The 25956-nt window shown below is 33.8% G+C and overlaps 2 protein-coding genes across 2 annotated transcripts in view; one reads left to right on the forward strand and one right to left on the reverse strand.

Annotated features, from left to right (window-relative positions):
- LOC106670928 (cholecystokinin receptor-like) overlaps nt 1–25956 on the forward strand; it is a 140658-nt gene that overhangs the window by 73679 nt on the left and 41023 nt on the right. The gene's annotated exons all lie outside the window — the stretch shown is intronic.
- The window catches only part of LOC106670929 (estrogen sulfotransferase-like), a 29259-nt gene continuing 4262 nt past the window's right edge, over nt 960–25956 (reverse strand). The window contains exons 2-7 of the mRNA XM_014401609.2: nt 13729–13931; nt 9874–9973; nt 8232–8400; nt 1612–1732; nt 1452–1546; nt 960–1392 (exon numbers count right to left, since the gene is read on the reverse strand). Of these exons, the coding sequence (XP_014257095.1) occupies nt 1084–1392; nt 1452–1546; nt 1612–1732; nt 8232–8400; nt 9874–9973; nt 13729–13930 (996 nt within the window). The 5' untranslated portion in view covers nt 13931 and the 3' untranslated portion in view covers nt 960–1083. The remainder of the gene's footprint in view (nt 1393–1451; nt 1547–1611; nt 1733–8231; nt 8401–9873; nt 9974–13728; nt 13932–25956) is intronic.

The following is a 25956-nucleotide window of genomic DNA, read 5'->3' on the forward strand; positions in this document are numbered from 1 at the left end:
GATTTCAAGCCAAAATTAACTTGGGGTTTGTATAAAACTTGTTTGCTAAAGTTAATTGGTCCCGAAATAAACGGGGAGGGCCATCTTGTTACAAAAAGCATACCCCCGCGCGTCTTCCGTCGAGCATCTCACAAATGGTCGATCCTATCAAAATTTTCTTTTAAGTAAAAATGACATAAAATATGCATANATATATATAATAGTCATATTTAAAATAACAAAGTTAGTGTTATTTCCCAGCTAGATGAGAAAGTTATGTTAAATCTGTTACTACCACGTGATTTCTGACCAAATTTAACTTGTGGTTAAATAAGACAATGTTTTGTTAAAGTTAATCATTTCCGAATTAAATGGATGGATTGTAGAAGTTGATATACCCTGTACATAAAATGTCAGGTGTAAGGCAAAAGGTATTTGCGGGCAATTTGCCTTATCCCTGATCTTTTTATATAAGTTGAAATAAGCCTAAAGTTTAAGCCTTATTTATGTTTTTTTGTTTTCTGTTTTTTAATTATCTTTACTGCCATCATAAAAAATTCGCTCGTCACCTGATGAAAGAAGGTCTCACAAATGATTTGTGTGTCGCTAATGTATTGTCAGTCAATTGATCCTGATGAAAATTGACGCCATATATTAAACTCTTTAGTACCTATATTAAATTACTATTAAGTTCTTTAAGATATTGTACTAGTTACTTAGATCGTTTTTTTGTAACGTAACCTGGGGCGTTTGAATTTTGAAATCGTTTGGTTGTTAGATGATTTGCTACTTCTTATTTTTAGCACGTTAACATCTGTAGAACACTTTTTAAATCTTGTTTCAATTAAAATTTTAAACTTTTTATGGAAAGTTTTATATACGCGAATAGGAGTGAGATTGTGGTCATAAACTTTCTTTATAAAACAAAAACGTAAGATATAATCAATTTATGAATTGTAACGAATACATAAAAACTAAAATTTAAAGATTCAACAATATAATATATAAATTACAAATAAATAGAAGGTGCAGGTCGTAATACATAAATAATCACTTGATTGCTGGTTAAACGTTGATTGATCACAAGAAAATGACTCGACGTCATTAATTTTTGACGTTGGCCAGAAGCTCTTTCTTCTTTTTCTCGGTCCAGACGTCGAACTGGTTCGCGATATCCGGTGACATTTCCTCCTTCCAAGAATCCACCTGACCTTTCCTAATGAAGCTGAGCTGGGGGTCGGAAGGATCGAGCCCGCAACGCTGCTTCACTTCCTTGATCATTTCCTCACCGTTGAGCGCACTGTTGTCCTTCATCTTTCCGAAGCTCAGGTGGTCCGCGAGCCTTTCGACCTGCTCTTCGGTCATGGTCTTGTTCAAGAAGGCGGCCGTTTTTCTCACAACGCCTTTCAAGTCCTACGCATCGAATCGTTCAGTAACATCGGGCTTTTACATAATGACGAATGTATCCTTACCTTCTTCATCTCTTCGAATGAATTTATGAGGAGGTTGGGCTCATTTTCGAGTTTCTTGTACTCGACGACGTGCTCCCAAAAAGGGCTGTAGACCACTAAAAGAAAAATGTTTACGTACAAATAGCTCTATAAAACTCATACTTAAAATTAAGATGCTTACATTTGTCCTGAAGAAACGCTTGCATGAAAATAGGATAGCTGCCGTTGTAGCCGTTCCAAAGCCTGTGATGGTGATAGTAAGAGACAGCTGCGTCCTTTGGATTTCTCGTTACATAAATCATCTTAAACAAAAATGATGATTAAATATATATTTATGTAAGCACAAGATCATTATACTGTCTTAAAACTATATTAAAATAATGGGGTTTCGTTTTAATTCCGATACACATAACGGTAGCAATAAATTCATGAACTCACTGTCAAATGAAACTAAATGTATTATTCACCATCAAAACAAAAAATTATGTAATTGGCTTCGTCATATAACGTGTATAACATGTCGAACCGGAGGCTTAACTAACATCCCATATTTATTGTAGGCATGCATACAAGTGTTAAATTTAAATAAATTCGCACATTGCCGTTGCTATTACTAATAACGCTGATAAAATATAATCAGTATTAGAAGTATCAACCACTTTTTCACTTATGAACATCTGGATCAAAGTATGGTCTCGAAGAAGAAAGCTAATTAGTTGCTGCTGCCAAACTTTGAATGTTTTTGGCTGGTTCTGATGATGACCTTAAAATTATACAAATTTGTAGTTCTTTAAGTTGTATGTGTAGGTTCACTTTTTTTCTGTGCATTATTCCGCCTACCAACCCAACCCATTGCCTCTTGCCTACATTCTCTTTTTATTTCCTTTGGAAATTATGTTCAAAAACATATTTATGTTGTTCTTAAACTACGCTGAATATATTTCATCTCTATTTTAATACTCTATCACAACGATATTCTCAGCTTAAGAATTTTTAAAAACTATACGATTCTGAAAAAATATTATAACCATTAATAAAGAGAATAAACTTGTTATGTATTTTTCTTCAAATTCTAAAAGTTTGCTTTTTACAATATAAACAAAACGAATTAAAAACTAAAAACTGAGTGATTAAAATCTTTTAAATATTCGTGTTTCTTTTACTATTTTCTATGGTTTTAAAATTAAAAATTAATTAACTTCATTATGCTAATATAACCAAGAGGAATCAGATATAATAAAAAAACATAAGCTTAACAATGCGTTAAATTACATCACTGTTTTAATAATTGGTCTCTAATGATAATGTATTTTTTATTTATATATCTCCTGCCCTCTACACATTGTTATGTTTTAGAAAACAGGCTAAGCAATAAAAATTGTAGGGGCGTCGGTGGCCGCAACGGTTTAGGCGTTGACACGGCGCTTATCACTGTAACGTAAAGGTCCCGTGTTCGAATCCAGCGGCCCTGCATGCGGTCATGCAAAAACACCGGCACCCTGAGGGGCCTGTGCTGTTACAACCCCTCGTTACAAAAAGAAGAAAAAATTATAAAAATTCATATTACTATATTGTCAAAATTATAACAAATTTTTTTATCAAAACATACAAAAAAATAAATAAAATAATTATGATTGTAGTGTAACTGTGTAGTACCTTTTTATGTTTATCTACACCGTATCACGAATTGGTTGCTTTAAAAAAATAACTTTCCTTCCTATAAAATATTAGTGCATAAAATTAACCCAGAAATAGTGGTTATGGTATTAAAAAACCATTCATTTCATTTGTGTAAAAATTTATGAACGAATCTCGCCAGTAATTGGCTATTTGCAGCTATTTTATAACTGTACCTCAACGAATTACATACCATAAAAGTATTGCTGATTGAATTGCAAATTTGAGAAAAAAAATCGATGAATTCCGTAATTGCATTTTAATATAGCTGCCTTATATAAGTGCGTACTATGCATAGATAAATAAGAATAATAAGAATAAAAATAAAAATAAAACAAAAACCTTGGCGAGAATATCAGCTGAATCCACTAACACTTGAAGAAAGAGATGAATTTAACCAATCTCCGGCAAACCCAAAGTTTACACAGAAAAGTATCATATATCTAAAGCATTTTATCGATCGTGAGAGAAAGAGAGAGATTCAAAAATAATTCCTCCGCATTCGACCAAAATGGCCAATTTTTCTCCTTGATAATATCCGCCCCTGACCTGTGTTTTGCAGATAGGATTAAACAATCCGGAGGGAAGATTAAGTTCATCCATTAGCAGACCGTGACTTATCTCCAAGGAAATACGCATTTGTAAGATTTATAACACCTTTAGGCTAGTTTGGGGTTAAACACATTTTCTGTACTGTGTTTTCTTCCGTAATATCTCAACATCACTTTGAATATGTAACAAAGTACAAGGGAAATGTTTAACAAGTGGCAATCATTCTCGGTGTAGGTGTCAACGGATCGAAGGCATCAGAGCTGATGAAAGTAAATTTCAATCCCTTTAAATAATATTTTGGCCGCGATATATTGAAATTTTGCTAGAATTGAAATTAATACGGTCGTGTTTTAGTAAAGGGCACTTACAGTATCCCGGAGAGAAAATAATGGTGCGCTCAAGATGATAATTTATTTAGCAGTAGTATGTCAACGTCCCATACGCGAATTGTTATGACACCCTATCAATAAGATTGGGTAATTCAATTAGTTTTTCTTCTTTAAAATTACATCCTTTTAAAAAATCATTTTTTGATTTTCTAACTGTAGTAGAACGTCTGTGTTCTATCACGATAGTACGAACTTGATTTTTATAAAAAATAAAATATCCTTTTAATTTATGGTATTTTATAGATCACATTAACAGACAAATAAAAATACTCTATGCTACAAAATTACTCCGAAGACAACTGTAAGAATATCGATCAGAGACCTCTTATATGATTAGTCCAGAACGGTTGCCAATGGGTAGCTTCCTCTATAACTCTAATTAATGTCACATTCACAAAATATAAATTCAAATTGCAGGTTGTATATAAGTTCATACCGACAGCTGTTCATACCGATAATTTTTTAACTAATTTATTTGTATCTTCAAATATACATGTATTATTATAGCGTTATAGAAAAAGCTACCCATTAGCAGCTGTTCTGGATTAACAATATGATATTTATCATTCGAGGGGTCTCTTATCCATATTCTTTCTGACGTTTACGTGGTAATTGTGGGAATGGAGTAATCTTATTTGTGTGTTAGTGTGATTTTGAAATTTACTATGAAAACGTTGTAAATGTTTTAATTGATGAAAAAACTGTTGACATGTGAAGATCTCTGTGAAATGTGTTTTTGTTTGCGTAAAAGGGGCAGAAACAATTAGTCTTAAAATTTTCGATTGAAAACTTTGTAATCTTTGAATATTGGAATATTTGGCCGGTACATAAACCTGGCACCCGTACATCCAAATTGATTAGGTATGTGCCTGTCGAAAGTTGTGATTTTAATGGTAATTTTGATTGGCCGTTGAGTAGGTAATAAAACATTTTAAATCGTTTGTTGAGTGTCTTTTTTTTAATTGTGTGTGTGAATTCCAAACTAGTCTTCTATCAAATGTAAGTCTCAAATAGTTAACTTTGTCGGATTGAGGAAAAGGTTCATTATGTAAATATAATGCTAGGACAAGTCTCACGACGGAGTGTAAAAGTAATGTGTTGTGACTTTGAGTAGTTAGACTTTATTTTCCAATCATTGCTCCATTCTTCAAGTGTTGATGTGTGGTTGTAGCATAAATGAAGCTTGTGAGAGATGGCTTGTTAATATGGCGGTGTCATCTGCGTATGTGGCGGTATTTCCATTTGTGGGCAAATCAGAAGTAAAAATTGTGTACAACAGCGGAGCGAGTATTGACTCCTGTAGCACACCTGCACGCACTTCTTCCATCCCAGAATTCTCCTTAACCCTGGTTCACTGCGACAAATCTCTCCTTAAGGTATGATTGTATAATCAGATAATAGGTCTTGGGTAAAAATAATTTTAATTTGTTTAATAATCCCTCATGCCATACTTTTTCGAAGGCCTGAGAAACATCTAGCAACACTCCCGTCGCATACAGTTTCTGCTCGAGAAATGAAGTAATAAAATCTGTAACTCTGTGAAGTTGTTGAGTGATGGAATGATGGGTCCAAAAGCCTAATTGATGGTATATAAATAAATAACGTATAAACAATTATGGTAACGTGAAATAGACGGAGAGATAGAATCGATATTAAAATTACGATATGTCATTCACCACCCAAATCTGCACATGCATGTACGACTCCCACCCGCATTACAGCTTTTGTAATTTATTATAAATTACCGACAGGCCTCGCGAATCACCCACCTCGTTTATTGGAAGACCCGGAGTCAGACCTCGGTCTTGTCCGTCCAGCCACCGAGGTCGGATTTCAGGGGCTACCAACGCTAAGTCATTTCATCCCCCAACTTAAAATTACACCCAATCAATCTCTTACTTACTCTTAAATACATTCTTTCTTAGTTACGAACCATTCACTCAGTTAAGGTGGTGGAGTTTTCTATATTCCTCGAGGGAAACATAACTATCAATATTATATAAAATAGAACAGTATTGTTCGCTCCGAAAATCGGAACAGGGGACCCAAATACTCGCTGCCGTGCTCAAGGATGATTTTCATATCGGGTGGCATTCCTAGACTACATAGATCCAAGAAATTGACCCTTGAACTAAGTGGGGGTTTTGCCAGAAATTAATTTAATGATTTTATTAAAATTTGTGTGGTTACTCTTTTACCAGTCAGATTCTCTACGTTTTAATAACTGTTTTTGAAATTCAATTAATTAATCTTAACATAAGGCATTGATTGAGATAAAAAAGTCAGGGTCACGAGCGGGATTCGAACCCACGACCCTCGGCTAAATACACCGCTGCTCTACCACTTGGACACTAACCTCCCATCTCAACCCCACCTTTCGAATTTTCACTCCTTTTTGCAATGTTGTACTGTTTTTGTAATGTTTATTTTACATGACGATGTGTGTATTCTTGAAAACTGTCGAGACTAGGTTGAACAAGGACAAGAGAAATAATTAAAGACAGTTGCAATTGCATGTTTTAACTGCTCAGTCCGATTGCAATGAAACCAAGAAAGAAATTCGAATCATGGAAAGGACGTTCTTTTGACGCTATTCTTATTTTGCACTAAATTTCACATTTTTAGGGTTAAAGGCACAGAATTGCATTTTTCTCATTTTTTATGCCTAAAAACACCGTGAAAATACACCATTTTTATGGGTTTACAGTATTTTCTTAACGAATTGAGGGTAAACTTTTTTATTATGCGTTTTGTCCCGATTTTTAACTTCCAATTTCTAAAATGTTCTAAGAAATATTTTATGTCCGACTTCCACCGATCCGCTTTTTTCCATCATTTGCGTACGGCGCACATTTCCTTCTCAATCTTACTTCGGCTTGGGAGCGAATCGGAACAACTTAAACAAATAAAGCCCGTTAAGTTCGTAGTACCGAATGTTCAAAGTGGTGGCTACAGGACTACCCGCAACCAAAGACCAACGGTCAAATTTTTTTAACCCTCCACAGGGAAGGGTCTAATTGTAAGCTCTAATTTCGCATGCAAAGCCGGTCTTCGTTGTCCGAATCACTGGTTAAAGTTTTATTTCGCACTACTAAACGTTTTGAAAAAAAAATACAAACACAAGGGAAAACGAAAATAAAATATATTTTAGGTTTATATTAAATTTCAAAACATTAATTTTCTTAATCTAGTTGTATATTTTTAAATTTCATAAAAAAATTGTATATTTTTGTAAATTGGGTTTAAAAATGAATATAATCGATTTCCTATTAATAAACAATCAATCCTAAACAATGGTTAAGATAATAAGTTTAAGATTTCTTTAAGTTAATAACGAATTTACTAACATTAAGTTAAATAGGAAGTTTTTTATATTTCTCACACCTTTTTGCTCGATTTTGAGGTTTTTATTGCCCGTTTTAAAAGGTTTTACTACATAGAAATCCGGTCTTTAGAAATAATCGATCTTCATGTCCCAAAGTTGAGCCGAAATCATACCATGATTCATGACGAAGTAACCGCACTGACAGTGTATTCATCATTATCATATTGTATGAAGTGCTGTCCCCCGGCCATTACTTATGTTTATTGTTCACTTAATTTAAATAAAAAACATTGTAAAAATAAATTTAAGTATTTCTATTTTCACCGATTAACATGTAATTAATAAAAATCTATTTTTATATTTATTTTTATATGCAAGCAAAGGGGAAGTATTAATATTCTTGGGAAGATATATGAATATTATTAACAAAATAATATTAATAAGTTGCCGATTATTCCCAATTACTTGTTATCTATGTTAATGTAAAACCTAATTAAATCAGCGTAAAATATTGAGTCAAAATTAGCTGAGTGGGTAGTGCTTTTACCGATAACGGGCTTCAAACAAAAAGAGCCCACTCCCAGAAATCGAGGAAAGTTCAGATTGATAGAATGCGTAATTGTGAGGCACTTTATCAGTGGCAAATTTTATTTTTAAAAAAACGTATCTCTTCTTCATCTTAAAAGTGAAATAAGGAGAATTCTACGAAGCTGATAAAAGGTCATCAAACTTCTCCAAATCGCAACAATTCAAATTTCATCCATAAAAAGCACGATTTGTCGGTGGAATTTTTGCTGTTTACCTGTTTTATGTAATCTGTCTTTTTTAAAAAATACCATAGTCTTGTTGTAACTTTACCTTAGGTTTCACTGTCCAAATCTGGTCAGGAAGGAGGCTGACGGGCAAATGCGATTTAATAAATCTCGGCGATGGGAGCTCTTCCGTAAAAGAAATCGTGTCTGCGTTGAAAACCCAGTCGTCATCATCGTTTCCGCGTAGCTGTTCACTCGAAATTATACCAACGGCTCTAAAATAAAATTACAAGTTTCAAGTATTTAGTTTATAAGAAAATATCTAAATTATTTTAAAAAATTTAAAAAAACCCGAAATAAGGAAGTTAAGAAGGAAGTATTCTACTCAAAAGCCAAAATATTTCTCGTTTCTTAAAATGAAAATATTACATTTTTTTCAATATACTGGTGCTGATTGTCGAAGAAAATATACCATTGGATGCTTTTATTTTATTTTCCACGCTAAAATATTATTAAACAAAAATTGTGTTTACTTTTTTTATTGTTTCCGTTTTCGAAATTGAAATGAAAGTGATGATTTAAAGCTTATCTGTAAATGTTGAATTTATTACATATAAGGCTAAAATGGTTAGCAATTTATTTGTGTTGTAATAAATTTTTTCAAATATCTTTTGTTTAATGTATAAATTTTCATGAAAGCGGTACATTTTATTACATTCTGTATTCAATTTATATTATATCATAACAACTTGTCAATATTGATATTTCTGTAAAATTGATTATCAACTTTCTGCCTTCTATTAACTTGTTAAATTTACATAATATGGTATGATAAAAACAACGCAACTTAAACGCTAAAAGGGAATTTTTTTGACACAATTGTATTTGAAAAATAAGAAGAATCAGACCAGAATTACTATAAAAACAATTAAAGAAAAGTCTTAAAATTTATCAAAATAAAAGTATGTTAAGGGTAAGGTCAGATTTTTGTTTTGTTGGCTGTTCTAAGATTTGATGAACAATTGCCAATAAAAAGCGAAAACCAAATACGATTCAATAATACAAACAATGGGTTTGGGTTATAAAATGTACGCGGAGTCGGAATGAGTTTCCAGACAGTTGAAAGGATGCTTGCCATAAGTTGAACTGCCAATAGATCAACTACAAGAAAACAAATCATTCTAGAACAATGGACCAACTATATAGCTTCAGAACATCTTCCCAGGATTGCAAAGGAACTGTTTTTTTCTTTTCAACAGCATTTTGTGATGAGGACAGCTTCTGTCAGTTACGAAACTGCCAACTTTTACATATTGATGAATTAATTGGTTAAAAATAATGAAGTGTCACATAAGTCCTTTTGGTGCTAGCGATTCGGTTAATGACGTTTGTTGCCAATTTTTATTCACCAATGAACTACAAAAGTAATTGGTAAATAAGAAGCATCGACCAATAAAGTCTACTACCAGTCGATCAGGTGTGTGTAGGATCGGAACGCATGAAAGTTGTTTTTATTTAATAAATAGGGTTTAACAGAGATAGAAGATGAAAATCATGATGAACTATCCAAACTGAAAGGTTTTTCAGTGTTGATACGGATAAGAAAGAGAAGCCAGAATATTTCAAAGAAATTTGTACGACAAGAATTGAGTGTTTTGTTTTTATATCAAATATTTGTAATTTTAATGAATCAATAAATTGAATGTTCTTATAAAGTTTTAAGTAAAAAATTCGTCAATTTCTCTCACTCAAGAAAGGGGAACCGTTGCAGGAGAAGCTTGTTTTTAGCGCTCTCGTAGTCCAAGTCATTTCCAATGAGCCAAACCATTTCTTGAGTCCAAGTTGTACCTGAAAAAAGAGCAAATCAGTAAATTGGAAAAACAATATTTATAGAGAAAAAGATTGGGAGTAAAACGGAATGAAAGTGTGCGTGAAAGAGGAAGCATGAAAGAAAGAAAGAGAAAGAGAGAGAGAGAGAGAGAGAGTGAGAGAGAGAGAGAGAGTGAGAGGAGGGAGCTTTTTTATATTTTGTTATAATTTTTTGTTATATTTTTTATTATTATTATTTTTAGAAAAATTAAATTAACATAAAGTTTATGGAAGATGATTCTGTGAAAACTGCTTACTAAGTTGATAATATTACTACAATTTTTAATTACAATACTACAATTAATAATTTTATACTAATAATTCCTACTAATAATCCTCAATCGATCGGCAAAATAAAAATAAAATAAAAAGCAACGAAATAACCTGAATATACATAGATTTTTTAAAATATTGATGATGATGAAAAGAGATTAGGAAGTGGGGTCTAAATTCCTCAAGCCCTCCAGATTCTGGCTTATTGTACTTCCCAAGTTCCTTAGTACAGTCTTTCAATCTTATCCTTCTTTAAAAAGATTATTAGTATAAAGAAAGTTTATAAAAAAAGTAAGAATTCTGTTAAAATGTAAAAAAATAATTTCAACGCATCTAATGGTTTTCACGGCATAGGGAATCCTTTGCGCTTTCTTTTTTTTCACGGCAAAAATGACCGTGATAGGGCCAGGGATGTCATGAACAGGATATTTAAATTCAAACAAATCTAAGTACCCAAACGGTAATGGAAAAACAATCTCAGTTAGGTCGATCCTATCTGTTGGAATACCGATGTATCTAGGACGCAAAAAGGTACAGATGCCGGAGTGTTTGGCCCTAAAACCACATATTCAGAGCATATTGGCATGTACTTCTTTATTTTAATCCAAAATTCTTGAAAATAAGAGTTGAATTTTATTAAATTTGAAGTATATGAATAACAAAGTCATACTAGCCAGCAGCCGACAGGTTATTAAGCTCATGACTCATCACCTCGAGAATGGTGCAGATGGCAAAACTAAACTGAACAGTAAAAAGAAGAATTTCTTTCATTTAGAAAGAAAGGGGAACGAATAGGCGGATGCCCATGAAGAAGGTACTAGGTCCTGGACAGGTTTCTGTATAGGGATCGATACGATCAACAAGCATCTTAGGAAAGAGGGCATGGTTGAAGAGAGGAAACAATGGGAGTCGCTCACTGGACAATTGAAACGTTTTTTACAAGATTTGAAAAAAATGAAACTACAAAATCCATCAAAAGAAGATTCCGAAAAAATTCCGAATCCTAACAGGATTCTTGGACGGGATACTGAGGATGGAATGGGCAGTTGAAAGATTGGCATCAACCAACACGGAACGTGGAAAAAATAGAAGGACAAATCTTTGAGAGGCTATTTTTAAAAAGAATCCTTCTCATAGCTGCAATAACTTTCTCTCTTGGGCTGAAACAGTACTGTTCGAGGGCTTTCTCAATATCATCCTGATCATACTCGTTGGCCGCTTCTTTCAGGTCAGCCAGGAAACAACTTCTCTGACTACTATCCTGTTAAGGTTGAGGTCCCACATTGTAGTACGCTTGGTGCCTTCTTGTTTTCCATGTATACGGCTGACCTGATGAGTAGAGATCCCGATACGTTTATTTATAATTTTTCAGACGATACTGATGAGGATCCTGTTCTCTCACATCGCTCCCTAAAGGCTCATCATATCAATCTAAAACCTTGACTGAAAAAGTGGCCTTGACAAAAGCCAATATATAACCTTTGCCATGAGGAACAATGCGCCCACAATACCTACATCGCATATCTCTTCCTACAATTAACGATGTCCGTTACGGTGGGCGGCAAATCGACAAAAGGCAAAGAATCTCATTACAAGATTTAAAAAAGGAGGCACTTATTAGACGTTAAAAAATGTTCTTACGACTTCTAGAGAATCGATCAAAACTTTCGCTTCACAACAAACGACTGATATAAAAGACGTTAATAAAGCCCATTTGAAAATACTGCTTCGAATTGCGGGGTCAACCAAACATTCTGACTATTATCGTATTCAGATTTCCAAATCTGATATCCTCCGGAAAATATTAAACGCTCAGTTCTATCAATCCAATCATACAATCCGTAATGAATTTAACATTCCTTTTGTGAAAGATGTTATAAAATTCCGGCATGAAAAACTCAGCAAATCCGTTTCTTTATACCTAAATTTTTGATTCTTAAGTTTAACGTCTCGTACAATTCTCAAGAAGGCGAAACTGCAATATCATCGTGCCCTGTAGGGCAGTGAGACGTAGGTGGGTGATTTTTCGCTTTCTTCTGTTAGATTGTTTATATTTCGATTTATATTATCATTCAATTAATTAAGGTTTTTAGTTGAAATAAAAAAGTCAGTGTCAAGAGCGGGGTTCGAACCCACGATCTTCGGCTAGATACACCACTGCTCTACCACTCGAGTTATCGTGAACTCGATCCACTCGGACTAACTAACTTCCCATCTCAACCCCACCTTGTAAATTTTTCTTCCTTTTTGCCATTTTTCTATTTAATTCTCTCTAATCTATTTGATTCTCGGCGAGAAATGAAATGGCCACGGAGAGCTTTAGTGAAGGTATACTTCATTTAAACTTATTAAATTTACTAGTTTCGTGGTCCGCTTATTAGAGATAAAATAGGAGGGAAAATTCAAAAGGTGGGGTTAAGATGGGAAGTTAGGGTCCGAGTGGAACGAGGTCACGATAGCTCCAATGGTAGAGCAGAGCCTAACTAGCCAAGATCGTGGGTTCGAATCCCGCTCTTGACAATGACTTTTTTATCTCACCTTAAAACCTTAATTAATTGAAAGATAATAATTGGTCAAGCGGAACACAAAACTAGTCAATTTAATGAGTTTTATATTATATTTATTTTTTAATTGTACAATTCAACTATTTTACGTGTAGTATATTACAACAAATAATGTAAAAAAAAATTATGGTGTTGGCCTATGAATGGTTACAAAAATGTGTAAAATATACAAACATACTTTTATTGGCACTTGTCAATTGTATTGTTTAAATTAAATTTATTTTAAATCCAATTTTGTATTTGAATAAAAAATATTTAAGCATATTATATAATTATCACATTTATTATCTCGATAATCTCTCTTCCTTTGCCTTAATCAAATTCCAAAGCATGTAAACACTCCCAACTGTTTTATTCCATTTCAGGAAGGCAAGGTACTTTAAATTAGATTTCAATTTAAAACAAATATGTACGCGTTTTACTAGAAGCATTTTTCCGATGCAGACTTTGGCTTATGCGAGAGTATTCAGCATTGAATAATGTGAATAATGTAAGTAGTATGAAAATCAATGAATTGTAGCTGGTTTTTTGTCTGTTTATACCTTTTTTCTTTTTCTTTTATGTTATTTGTTTTACTTCTATGTAGTGCAACATGCTTAAAGAGTGTGCTAATTTTATTCTTTGGTTTTTAATTTATTTTTAATAAGTTTTCCGATTTTGACACTTAATCACTCGAATGTACGGTTAAACCTGTGGAAGTCCACCTTAGACCGAATGTTTAACATGCTCGACTGATCGACAGTTGACCATATTAATGGTCTCCACACTCGCCGGTTTACGTTCCAGACAAACGTGTTTCAGTTTCACGCCATCTTCAATGAAACTCACTTCGATCAGTTCAACACGTGTTCACCGAATCACAAACCAACCACCAGAAGTTTTAGTGTCGAAACCAACCGCATTTTGGATAGGAGATGACCCAAACATCGTCCGGGCGGACTGTGAAGTTTTTAACCCTTTCGACGTAATTTGTGAATTCCCTCGGCATCACGACGCCGGATGGAAAAACGCGTATGTCACCGACTGGCATCAGCCCAGGGACCCTGTGCTCTCGGATGTAGTCCGCAAGGGGGTCGTTTAAATCCTCGACAACCACCATCCTAAAAAGAAAAAAAAATTAATGCAAGGTTAAAATTCTTCAGTGTAGTTGCATTTGACAATATTAAAGTATTCACTGAAATTTAAGTAGTACATTTTAAACTAAGATATATGAAATGATGGCAGATTGAATGTAAAAATGTAAAATATGAAATGGAAGAATTTGAATCATTTTTGTATTGAATCAGCCAAGGTTTAGAACAACTTCTTATAAATATAAATTACATATAAAAAGCTTCCACCAACAATTAGTTAGTATTAATGGATAAATGGTTAAAATTTACAAACTTCTACCTTAAAAAATCAATATGTTACATCAAAAAGATTCAAAAGTATCAAAATACCATCATTCTAAGTTAGAAACTTTCAGACCGCTATGGCCGAGTGGTTATGATTTCCGATTCGTATTCTCCACAATGGTTCTGTGTTCGAATGGGATTTTGGTTGAGAATAATTTGGGAAAAAGCATTGTAGAGCGGTTTTGAACCCGTTTGTGGCAACCAATAGAACGTTAATTCCTATTGTTTGACGGGACTTATTTTATTTTTTATGTCGAAACCGTATTGTCAAGTACTATCGTTATAATGTTTGTTAAGTAAAATATCGATTTCATTTAAAAAAGACAATTCAAACAGTTCATTGTAAAGTGTGATTTTATTCACGCACAGGGAAAAAAAACATTTTTTGATGTACCTCAATGTTTATGCACCCTCTTCATAAAGTCACGTCCAAACAACGTTTTAGCATATTCAGAAAATTTAATTCGATACCACGATACCCTTAGAAATACAAAATAAACTGCATAAAAAATCTTCCTCAAACAATTTTAAGAAATTTATGGTTTGTTATTAAAAAAATTGATATTTTGTAATGAAATGTTAAATCGACAAAACATAATGATATAACAATTTAGAATGTCACTGCTTATTATCGATATTTTTGATATACTGACTTGCATTGTAAGGTTGATGAAAATATTTTCTAATAACAAAATGAGGTTAAAAGATGGATATTTCATGCAACCACGCTGATGGACAAAATTAACGCGCCACCCTACATTTTAACGCATTTATTCATATTTTGGCTGTCAAAAAATAAATTTGGTTGTACCAATAAGAAAATGTTTACTACCTAATTCTAAAAAAAAGAGAAAATTCAAAAACAAATAACAATGTGTGGTGCTTAGTGACCGTTACCCAATGATTATTTGGAGATCGTGAGGTATGGTCTTGTGTGACGTAGGTTTTAGGAAAACATTTTCTTTAGCATGCCAACGTTTCGATTATTGAGATCATCTTCAGGGCTCCAAGTGTTTGTTTTACGTATACATGTGTCATTCTTGTGTGTCATGGGCACTCTCAACAAGACACACAAGAATGGCACATCTACATGGAAAACAAACACTTTGAGCGCTGAAGATGACCTCACTAAAGTTCGAAACGTTGGCACGATAAAGAAAATGTTTTTCACACCAAACCGCATCTCACGATCTCCGAATAATTATAAATAATATACATACTATCAAATTACATTTTTATCAGAAATTGCAGATTTTAATACAATATTGAAGAAAAGCTCAATATTTATTGTGTTAAAACGTGCAATTTAGGTTTTTAAACATAACCCAACTTTTAACACATAAATAATTAAATATATACTAAATTCGTTTCTTATTTCCAATTATCTAATTGTCATTTAATATTAATTATTTTTTATACGAACTTTGTTTTCGATGCGCATTCCCATGAAGTGGACGGAAGAAAAATGACCGCTGCACTTTCTGAGAGAGACCGTCGATAAAAAAGAAAACATGTTCAAACTATCGTACACAAATATTTCCCGACGAAAAATATCTTTGTAAAAATAACTGATTCCCATTTAAAAATATTGTTTCTGCAACCCTTTCACTCGTTTTTTTTTTTTGTCAAGTGTCGTGCTCGGCGCAGGGCTTTCCAAACTTTTTAGCCAGCGGAATCAGAGTAACGCAAAAGTTCCAGCTTGCTAAAAAACAAAGCAAACGTATATGCACAATTAAGTCGGTTCTGAGAGGGCTATTTACATCACGTAGGTTGGGAAAGTTTCTGCCAAGTTGAGTCTAAACGTTCATAAATCGGACAAACACTGTTCCAGTGTGTGAGCCGCCAAAGTAAATTTTCGAAACCGCATTTCGTTGGATCTTTACTTTATATGGGAGTTTCTCTGGCTCTAACTATGTAAAAAGTAATGCTTCTAAAGTGGAGAAAGGCGCATATAAAGTTCTAGAAAAAGCCTTAAAGGGGTTGAAAATAAAACAAGTTCCCGACCTGTACAACTGCTATTGCATTTATTCACACATGGAAAAAAGATTTTTGCTTTAACTTCTATTTTTGATTAACATACTGGTCATTTTCGACAGAAAAAAATTAAAACTTTGAAACAATAAAAAATAGAAGCTGGTATGTGTCCGGTATAGAAAGAAAGGTTGCTTGATGTGCCCCACCTCCTTAATTGGTAGTCTTGGATCCGTATAGAGAGCGAGCAGGAATGCCACCCGATATGCTTGAGTCCCAGCGAATATCTGGGTCCCATATTCTAATTTTTAGAGGAAAAAGGATGGTAATATTCCATTCACTGAGAGTTTTGAGTCCCTGTGTTGAGAGTGACTGTGTATATTGGCGTGAATATAACAGGGAACACACCCGATGCAACGCTATGCGACGCTACCCGATGCTACACGACACGTTAACGTTTTGGTAGGGTGTGCGACGTCAAGCGCACGCCACGTTCAGTCACACAGCGTGTATCACGAATCAATATCACAATCGCAACGCATCTTTTGTTCTTAATGCATTATTTTGAGCTAAGTTGTTAAGCTAATAAGTTTTTAGTTAAATTTTACGAGCACAACCATGTAATAAATTGTTTGTTAAACTTAATTGTTTTAGATAAACTTATTACGGTGTTTTGATAAATTTCTGCCTAACCATCATAATTAAATAATTTTTATAAAAACTAAATTCACTAATTTCGTGGTCCGCTTGACCAATTAATATATTATAATTAATTAAGGTTTTTAGTTGATGTAACGATGAACTAGATTATCGACCTGCTGGATACAAGAAGTCTTTTCAGAGGATCTTCGGAAGAGGTCAAAACAGAGAAAACTTCCTTACGGTTTTCGCCGAGATTTCGACAGTTTTATACTGTCATCTTCAGGGCCTGTTTTATTATCATATAAACAAACAATTAAAACATGAAAAAACAATAATTACAACAATAATTGAATATCTTACTTTAAAACCTTAATAGGAAATTAAACAACATGGTGTTTTGGGCACAGAAGTACATTATGTTTTTTTCGGCTCAGCATCTAAATATTGATTTAAATGGAATACATTAACAATTAAAAATTATAGCTAAAATTACAGTAAAAATAAAGTTAAAAAAACGTGGTCGAGAAAGGTTACCTCATATAAGTCTAAAAAACCAATAAAATCCACCTTTTTTTAGTTTTTCAGGTACAAATGATCACAGTACGTNTTTATTTTTACTGTAATTTTAGCTATAATTTTTAATTGTTAATGTATTCCATTTAAATCAATATTTAGATGCTGAGCCGAAAAAAACATAATGTACTTCTGTGCCCAAAACACCATGTTGTTTAATTTCCTATTAAGGTTTTAAAGTAAGATATCCAATTATTGTTGTAATTATTGTTTTTTCATGTTTTAATTGTTTGTTTATATGATAATAAAACAGGCCCTGAAGATGACAGTATAAAACTGTCGAAAGCTCGGCGAAAACCGTAAGGAAGTTTTCTCTGTTTTGACCTCTTCCGAAGATCCTCTGAAAAGACTTCTTGTTTTTAGTTGAGATAAAAACCTTAATTATTTATAAAAACTCATGAATTTTTGATATCGTTTAATTTGGTTTACATTAAAATAAGAATGTTGTAATTAATATAACGACAAAATTACATATACATAGTTTGAAATAAACTACAAAAAATATGAGTGTCTTGTTCTGACGCTACTCGACGAAAATGGTGCAATTTTATGAGCAAAACCATGAAATAAACTGTTAGTTCAATTTTATGAGCAAAACAGTGTTATACATTGTTACTTAAATTCATTATACCAAAAATGGTATTCCGGTGTTTTGATCAATTTTATACTAAACCATTAAAATTACTATTTTTTTAAAATAAAAACGAATGAATTTTTGATCTCGGTTAATTTGGTTTATATTAAAATAAGTATATTGTAATTAATAAAATCACAATAATACATGTAGTTTAAATGTTCTTTTGTCTTCAACTGTACTCGATGCTACCCGACGAAAATCCGGACAGTGGGGTTCGGAGAGCGTAGAGTAGGGTAGCGTTGCGTGGCATCGGGCAGATGTGCACGGGGGTAATGCAACCTTATGGAAAAATCGACTTTGGATTTGCCGCGGGTAGCGTCGCATAGCGTTGCCTAGGGTATGTGTGGTCCCCGCTTTTGTATTGTGAGAGAACGTGAACATGAGAAGGCCATTTGAGCGGATGGAATCAATAAGAGGAACCATGATCCCATATAATATTGTAAACCATTGAAATTTGAGTAATTAAAAACGTTGAAAAGTTGGCATTTTTGTGGATTTATAAACACACCCGTCTTTTCACTTACAACTGTAATTATAAAGTCTTGAATGACGTAATGACAAGGCGGTTTATTTTGAATGAATCTCTCTGAATATAGGCTGTGTAACAGTATGACCGTAAATTACGAACGCTAGTAAAACAACAAAAATTTATGTAGCCCATTGTTTTCAGTTTCTGCCGTATCAGTTTTGGAAACCATTCGTGGGGTTTAATTTTACAAGGCAAAATTAAGACAAAGGTTGTTCAAATATCGTAATTCACTGTATTCACTACATTTAATTATACGAGCTGACATTTTAATCTCTTTGGCCTCCTTTTTTAATCCAATAAGAATAACAGCTAAGTGAATTTAAGCAAGATGAAAATTCGTTTTATATCGAAAAAATCAAGTTCAGCAGGAATAAGTTCACCCTTTACAACAAGAGTGTCTTACTGTTTTGTTATACTCATTTTTATTGAGTATTCTAAAAGAAAATTGATTCTGATGATGACCAAATAAATATAAAAAATTCTTCAGGAATAAAAATAACTGGCTATTCGTTTTATTAATGGTACAGCAAAGTACAGGAAAAAATCAGGAACAATTGCTTCTGTTTTAGAGCCTTATAAAAAAAGGAGTATAGCCTGGGCGCGATCTTACTCGTAGCACAGGCTTTCGACAGGGTCTGGCACCCAGGTATACTTTTTAAACTTAAGCGCTTCCTTCCCTCTCATTATTAACTTTAGCTAACTAATAGCTGTTTTAGAGTGAGGTGCGGCAATGAATTCTCGGAAGTCAAACAGATAGAGGCCGGTGTACCGCAAGGTAGTATCCTTGGTCCTATCCTATATATCATTTATACTGCTGACCGACCAATACTCCTGTCACTACTGTCACCACCTACGCGGACGACACCGCAATCCTATCGTCTAACTCGAATCCTGCCCAAGCAACCTCCAACATCCAGGAACACCTTGAGTTTGTCGAAGACTGGTGTAAAAAATGGAAGATATTTATTTTATTTATTGCTATCTGTACATAATATACATTGAGCAAATAGTTCGTTATAAACAAATCTGACAGACCTGTACTGGAACTCTCTTTTATTAATTTTGTGTGTGTGTGTGGGGGGGATTTAAAGTTCGGTGGGTTAGATAGAAGGTCACGAGGCCATCGTCGTTTTAATCGGCGTGGAGGATTTAAGGGTGAGATGTTGAGGAAAGAGTTAGGGATAGTGGGTTAGGGATAGTGGGTTAGGGATGGAGAGATAGTTTAGTGAGGGAAGTGAAGAAGCGTCTTCGGATAAGATCTTTCACGAAAGGGATTTTAAGATCTTTTTAAAATCTTTATGGATCGTTTGATTGGTGGCATAGAAGGTCACGAGGCCATCGTCGTTTTAATCGGCGTGGAGGATTTAAGGGTGAGATGTTGAGGAAAGAGTTAGGGATAGTGGGTTAGGGATAGTGGGTTAGGGATGGAGAGATAGTTTAGTGAGGGAAGTGAAGAAGCGTGTTCGGATAAGATCTTTCACGAAAGGGATTTTAAGATCTTTTTAAAATCTTTATGGATCGTTTGATTGGTGGCATAGAAGGGAGCATTGAGGATACGGCTGAGAACTTTAGATTGAAAAGACTGAATTCGTTAGATATTGGATGATTTGGCCGAGCCCCACAGCTCGATTCCGTACGTCCAAATAGGTCTGATGAGTGTTTTGTAAGCGGTTAGTTTGTTATGTATGGAATGGAGGACAAGAAAAATGCACTCATTTACATCAACAACAAAGAGATACCAGTTTCCACTCAAGTCAAATACCTGGGGGGAAATCTCGTCAGCGGACTAACAAGTAATCCTCACACAAGACTTAAAAAACAGCAATTTAATACAAGACTACGAAGACTTCTAAGACAGAGAGACTCTAAGACAATTAAGACAAAGCTGACACTGTACAAGACTTTACTAAGATCAATAGGACATACGGAATGGAACTGTGGGGTACTGCCAAAGACTTCCCATATCCAGTGCATCCAGTCCTTCCAATCGAAGTCCTTAGACAAATTGTCAAAGCACCTTATTATGTCACTAACCTCACTATCCACAAAGACCTCAACATTCCTTTTGCCAACGAACTAATCCAGTCCAGATTACAAACCTTCCATACCAACATTTCGAACCATCCTAACCATACTGCACGAGCCCTATCCACTCATTCCCATCCTGACAACCCACCACGTCGCCTCAACCGACGATGGCCTCGGGACCTCCTTGATACCTAGTCATACACAATGAGTGCCAGCAATGGCTGGCTCCTCAAAGTATGTGTTCTACCGGTGCAGTGCTGGCATTAGTGCTAGTGTTTTGCTGTGTGGTATATTAATCATATGTACATATTTGTATATTATACTATCATGTATAGGTAACAAATAAATTTACAAAAATATTATGTTAAACATATTGTATAATAAAAAATGGCATACAGAAATAAACATTAAATTAAAAATACTCGAAAACGTGTCATAGGTAAATTCAAAAACAAACGCACAGCATTCACACTGCTAAACATCGCAACCGGCGAAGATTTACTCAATACTTAATCAAAATTACTAATAATTACTAACTGTTATGTTTTATTTTTTATAAGTCAAAAACGCATTGAAAACGCACAAAACTTGATAATATTGAAATAGTAAAAGCAATAAAGACAACAGCGAGAATGGACGAACCGGGATAGAGATGATCTAGCGAACAGCTGCCCGATAAGAAGCATTCTCGTGGCCTCATTTTACGAGATATAAATTGCTAATATTATCAAAACAAAAATTATCAAACAAACGTATCCATTTTTACTGACGATTAAGTGATCTTTTTCCCGCATAGTATCCCGTCATCGCGTTCAGAAACCGACAAACCAACTTGCACCCCGTGAACTTAAGGCCGATTGAACTACATCCCCCTGTTGAACACGTAATTACTTAGACCTAGACAAACAACACTCGCAATCTGCTCACAGAACTAACAGGATGAACAAATAGACGCTTCAAACCATTATCACTAATACTCGACAGACTATCCATTAGTCAAGTACCCACGTTGATGCTAAAATCTATGAAATCCAATTCCCCGTCTGTCCAAAGATTCCAATCAATAGTCCTCACAAAAGCCATTAATTTTACTTTCTATGTTTCAAACCTCAATCAACGCTGAGACGTTAATATTCCGTTTGTCCCAAAAGTGGCAAAAGTAAATTACAAAATTCTATCAATCTCTTTCTGTGGATTCCTAATTCATTACCTTAGTTCTACTTCCGTCCCTAATAATCCTCCCCATCGTGAAGCTAAGGTAAATTTGAAGGGGGGGGGGTAGAAATTCAGAAAATCAGTTATGCATTCGAGAAGGCGGAAAACACTTTGAGCATTTCCTCTGAAAAATTCCTCCTTTGTTGTTAGGTGCTTGCTACAAGAAGAACCATTGCATTTTATTTTATGAAGCTTTCTGGTATGGTTTTTGTGAGATTACAAATGTGTCATTTTTATTTTACAAAGCGAGTTCTAATTTGTTTATTTCTACTCCCCTTCAAATTTACCTTAGCTCACGTTTTCGAACATTCACTTGTTATTTTAGAACTCTACTAGAACGTTATTTAAAAACCTGGATATATCAACGTAAAGCATATTTATTTAGAAATCGTGAGAGGCGGTCTGGTGTGATGTAGGTTTCAGAAAAACATTTTCTTTATCGTGCCAACGTTTCGATCTTTATTGAGATCATCATCTCTCGACACGACACGCAAGAATGGCACAATTACACAGAAGACAAACACTTTGAGCCCTGAAGATGATCTTAATAAAGATCGAAACGTTGGCACNGTGTGATGTAGGTTTCAGAAAAACATTTTCTTTATCGTGCCAACGTTTCGATCTTTATTGAGATCATCTTCAGGGCTCAAAGTGTTTGGCTCTCTCGACACGACACTCAAGAATGACACAATCACACAGAAGACAAACACTTTGAGCCCTGAAGATGATCTCAATAAAGATCGAAACGTTGGCACGATAAAGAAAATGTTTTTCTGAAACCTACATCAGACCCAACCGCATCTCACGATATCTGAATAAATATCGATTAATGGTCACTAATCACCACATTTCTACACGTAAAGCATATTAGATGAAGAAGTTTTTGTAAAATTTGACAAGTTGTAGGTATTTTTTGTAACCTCAGTAGATTATTGCAAATAGAAGTATCTTACAGAAAATTTAGCGTTCTTTCAAATGGTGTAATTGGATTTGCTGTAGTCTCAACATTTTGGAAGTTGTAAGCGTTTTTATGTGGTAAGGTAGTGGAATGTTGAAAAAACCCAAATTGACGAATATCTTCAAAATAGAGAACTTTCCGAAAATTTTCTCCTGAGCATTTTTTGCTCCAAACGAAGAGTAGAATCGATTCACTGAGTTTCGTCAGAAGGAACTGGGACACCCTGTATAGTGGTACAGTCCATGGCTTCGAAGAAATTTGAAACCATTTTTCAAAACATAATTATGTCAGTTTGTAGATATCTTTAAGATTGTTTTGCTCCGATGATGACCTTAAAATATGTCGACAACTGGACAAATAAAAATGGAATTTGGTTTATCCAGATTATATCGAAATCCAGATTATTACATGGTTTTTTGTCTTATTTTTTTAACTTTAGGATGCTCACCGGTGAGTAAGCTTTTCTCACATATTTGTCTAGTTTGTTTTTACTACCTCTGTTTTATGATTGTAATTAATTTTATAGATAATAAAACTAATAAATTAACCAAATTTATTTTTTAAATTTTATCAGTGGCGCCAAATGGGTAGTTTCCTTTATAAGGCAAATTTATGCCATATCCACAAAACAGAAATCCACTTTGCTGGTTTTTGGGGGCGGCGATATCCGAGAAGTCAGCTCGTAGACTCCGGTTGTGGATTCGACCTTTTTACTTTTATTAAAATTTATAATACTTTTATAATTAGTTTTTATAAATCAGCTGATTTTGTCTGTGATAATAGTTTGTAAAAAGTGCCATTTATTTATTTAGTAAAACATTGTATTTAGAATAAAAATTGAAAAAATAGAGAAAAAATGTTTATACATGTTGAAAAGAGAAAACTATTTTAAATACTGACTGAGAATCTAGCCCTGAGGAAGGTGAAATAAAAAACGGAAAGCTTGGCGTAGTTTCAACACCAGAACATTCATTGGACCACATCCCCAATCCTACCAAATATATTGTTGAATAACATCTGGTCGATCACTAACTTATTTTGTTCTACAGATGTCACACATTCACCCCAGAGTATTCCTCGGGGCGGTATTTACGAAAAATCTGGAAATTGAAACGACCGACGTTTTAACAGGTTTGGTTTCTCATTTTGTAATTTACTCAACGTTTATTCAGTTGAAAGCTCGTATAAACGAATAACAGAAAACCGCCGAATATTTCTACTGGTATATGCCGACGTTCGAATGTTTCCCAGATGGAAACGCCATTGCATTAATTTAAGGTTTTAATTAAAAACACCCCGCTAAAAGACAAAAAGTTGTAGATCTAATAAAAATGAAATTGTTTTTCCGCCATAAACCTTACAATTACTTACAAAATGTAATTCGATTTTTCCTGATATCCTAATTGCATATTAAATCGTTTTTAATCGTTAGTTAGAATTTGAATTAAACGTTTGGTAAAAAAAAAAATAAAGGGGAAGAAGCTAAAAGGTAATCCAGAGAGACAGACTATTCTAAACGATAAGCCTTGTTTTACTGTCTATTAAATCGACAAAACAACTTTTCCTCCTAGAAGTATTTCAAAGATTCAGGAAACGTCCGAACCGGCATTTCAGAATAATCAGTATAGAAATACTTTTTGGTAAAATCATCTTTTAAAACAAATTAAGCATAAATACATGGCTTTTATAAGATTGTCATTAGTCAACGATGTCATTTGTTTACTGTGCGTAAGGAGTAACCGTAATACAAACTTGGAGAACTATGTTTTGAAATGATTCCTTAAGATAAATATGCAGACTGTTGTAATTTGTAAGTCTAATTTGTCTAGTGATTAAACCGTCAAACTTAGAAATGATATAATAGATATATAATTAATGATAAATACTCTTAATTTTGTGTTAGCTAATAATACTGAAACTATATTCTCCATTGTAATTTCAAATCAATTAAAAAATAAATATATTAGTTTAAATCTATTTTCAAAGTTTTCCGGTGATAAGAATTGTAATAGTTTAAACTTAATGTTTAAGAACAATGGAGTCTTTGCTGTAATCGTTCAACCGAACCTCATTTTAGTTTTCTCAGGTTAACTACTTTTGAATCTCATTTTCGTTTTACACTTTATACACCGTTCTCTGATTTACCCATAATTGAATTTCTTCACTTAGAACTTTTTATCTGGCCTTTGGAAAAGTCGGACTTAGGGACCTCAGAACTGCAGGGATTGAGCTCGAATTGGCCGATACAAAACTTAAGATGTTTTATGATATCATTATTGAATAACATTTCAACATGTTAAATAACAGTTAACAGATATTTGGAAATGTTGTGTGTCTGTTTATATAATGAACTAAGTTGGTCACTGTTTGGTTGCTAAATGAAAAAGACCTAATTACCGTAAGCCCTAATTTTAAAAAATGTTTACAATAATTACCGTTTGTGACACTCACTCTCTCTCCCCTTCTCTTCTTCGCTTTCTCTCACTCTCTCACTCCTTCTCTCTCTGTCTTTATCACCTTTTTCTCAGTCCCGTCTGTCTGTCTGTCTCACTCTCTCTCTCTCTCTCTCTCTCTCTCTCTCTCTCTCTCTCTCTCTCACTCACTCACTCACTCGCTCTCTTTTCTTCCCTCTTTTTCTAATTAAATCAAAACGATATTACAGAACTATTGATATTTTGTAATTACCTATTTATTATTTACACAAACTCCTACTTATAAACTTACTACGGAAGAAGAAGATCAACAACAACACCAATACATTTATTATTAAATATATGTAACAATTTACAATATATTTACAATAAATTTTAAGCATAGCCTTCTGTCAGAGTTTGGAATTCCTTTCATTATAATATAATTTAATTTATTTTATAGTGGTAATGTAAAAATTCATGTCTAATAACTAAAAATCATATTTTGGCACCCAGTAATAGAAAGTTAATCTCTGAATAGGAAATAATATTTATTTAAAAAAAACTAATGTACTTATTTAACAAAGAGCACCAAAATTAGTAAATACGTTTGGCTTCCCTTGATATGGATTAAACGCACTGGTATCGAGTACTTCGCAAACAGTTTTCCCAGGTTTAAACTTTTGAGAGACAACAGTTACAATTGATTACGTGAGTCATTCATTATCTTAAGGTCGTCGTATTTAATTGGGAGTTTAGGCTTT

The sequence above is a fragment of the Cimex lectularius genome, unplaced genomic scaffold (genome assembly GCF_000648675.2).
Source record: "Cimex lectularius strain Harlan isolate CLEC.00 unplaced genomic scaffold, Clec_2.1 scaffold38, whole genome shotgun sequence".
Taxonomy (NCBI): Eukaryota; Metazoa; Arthropoda; class Insecta; order Hemiptera; family Cimicidae; genus Cimex; species Cimex lectularius.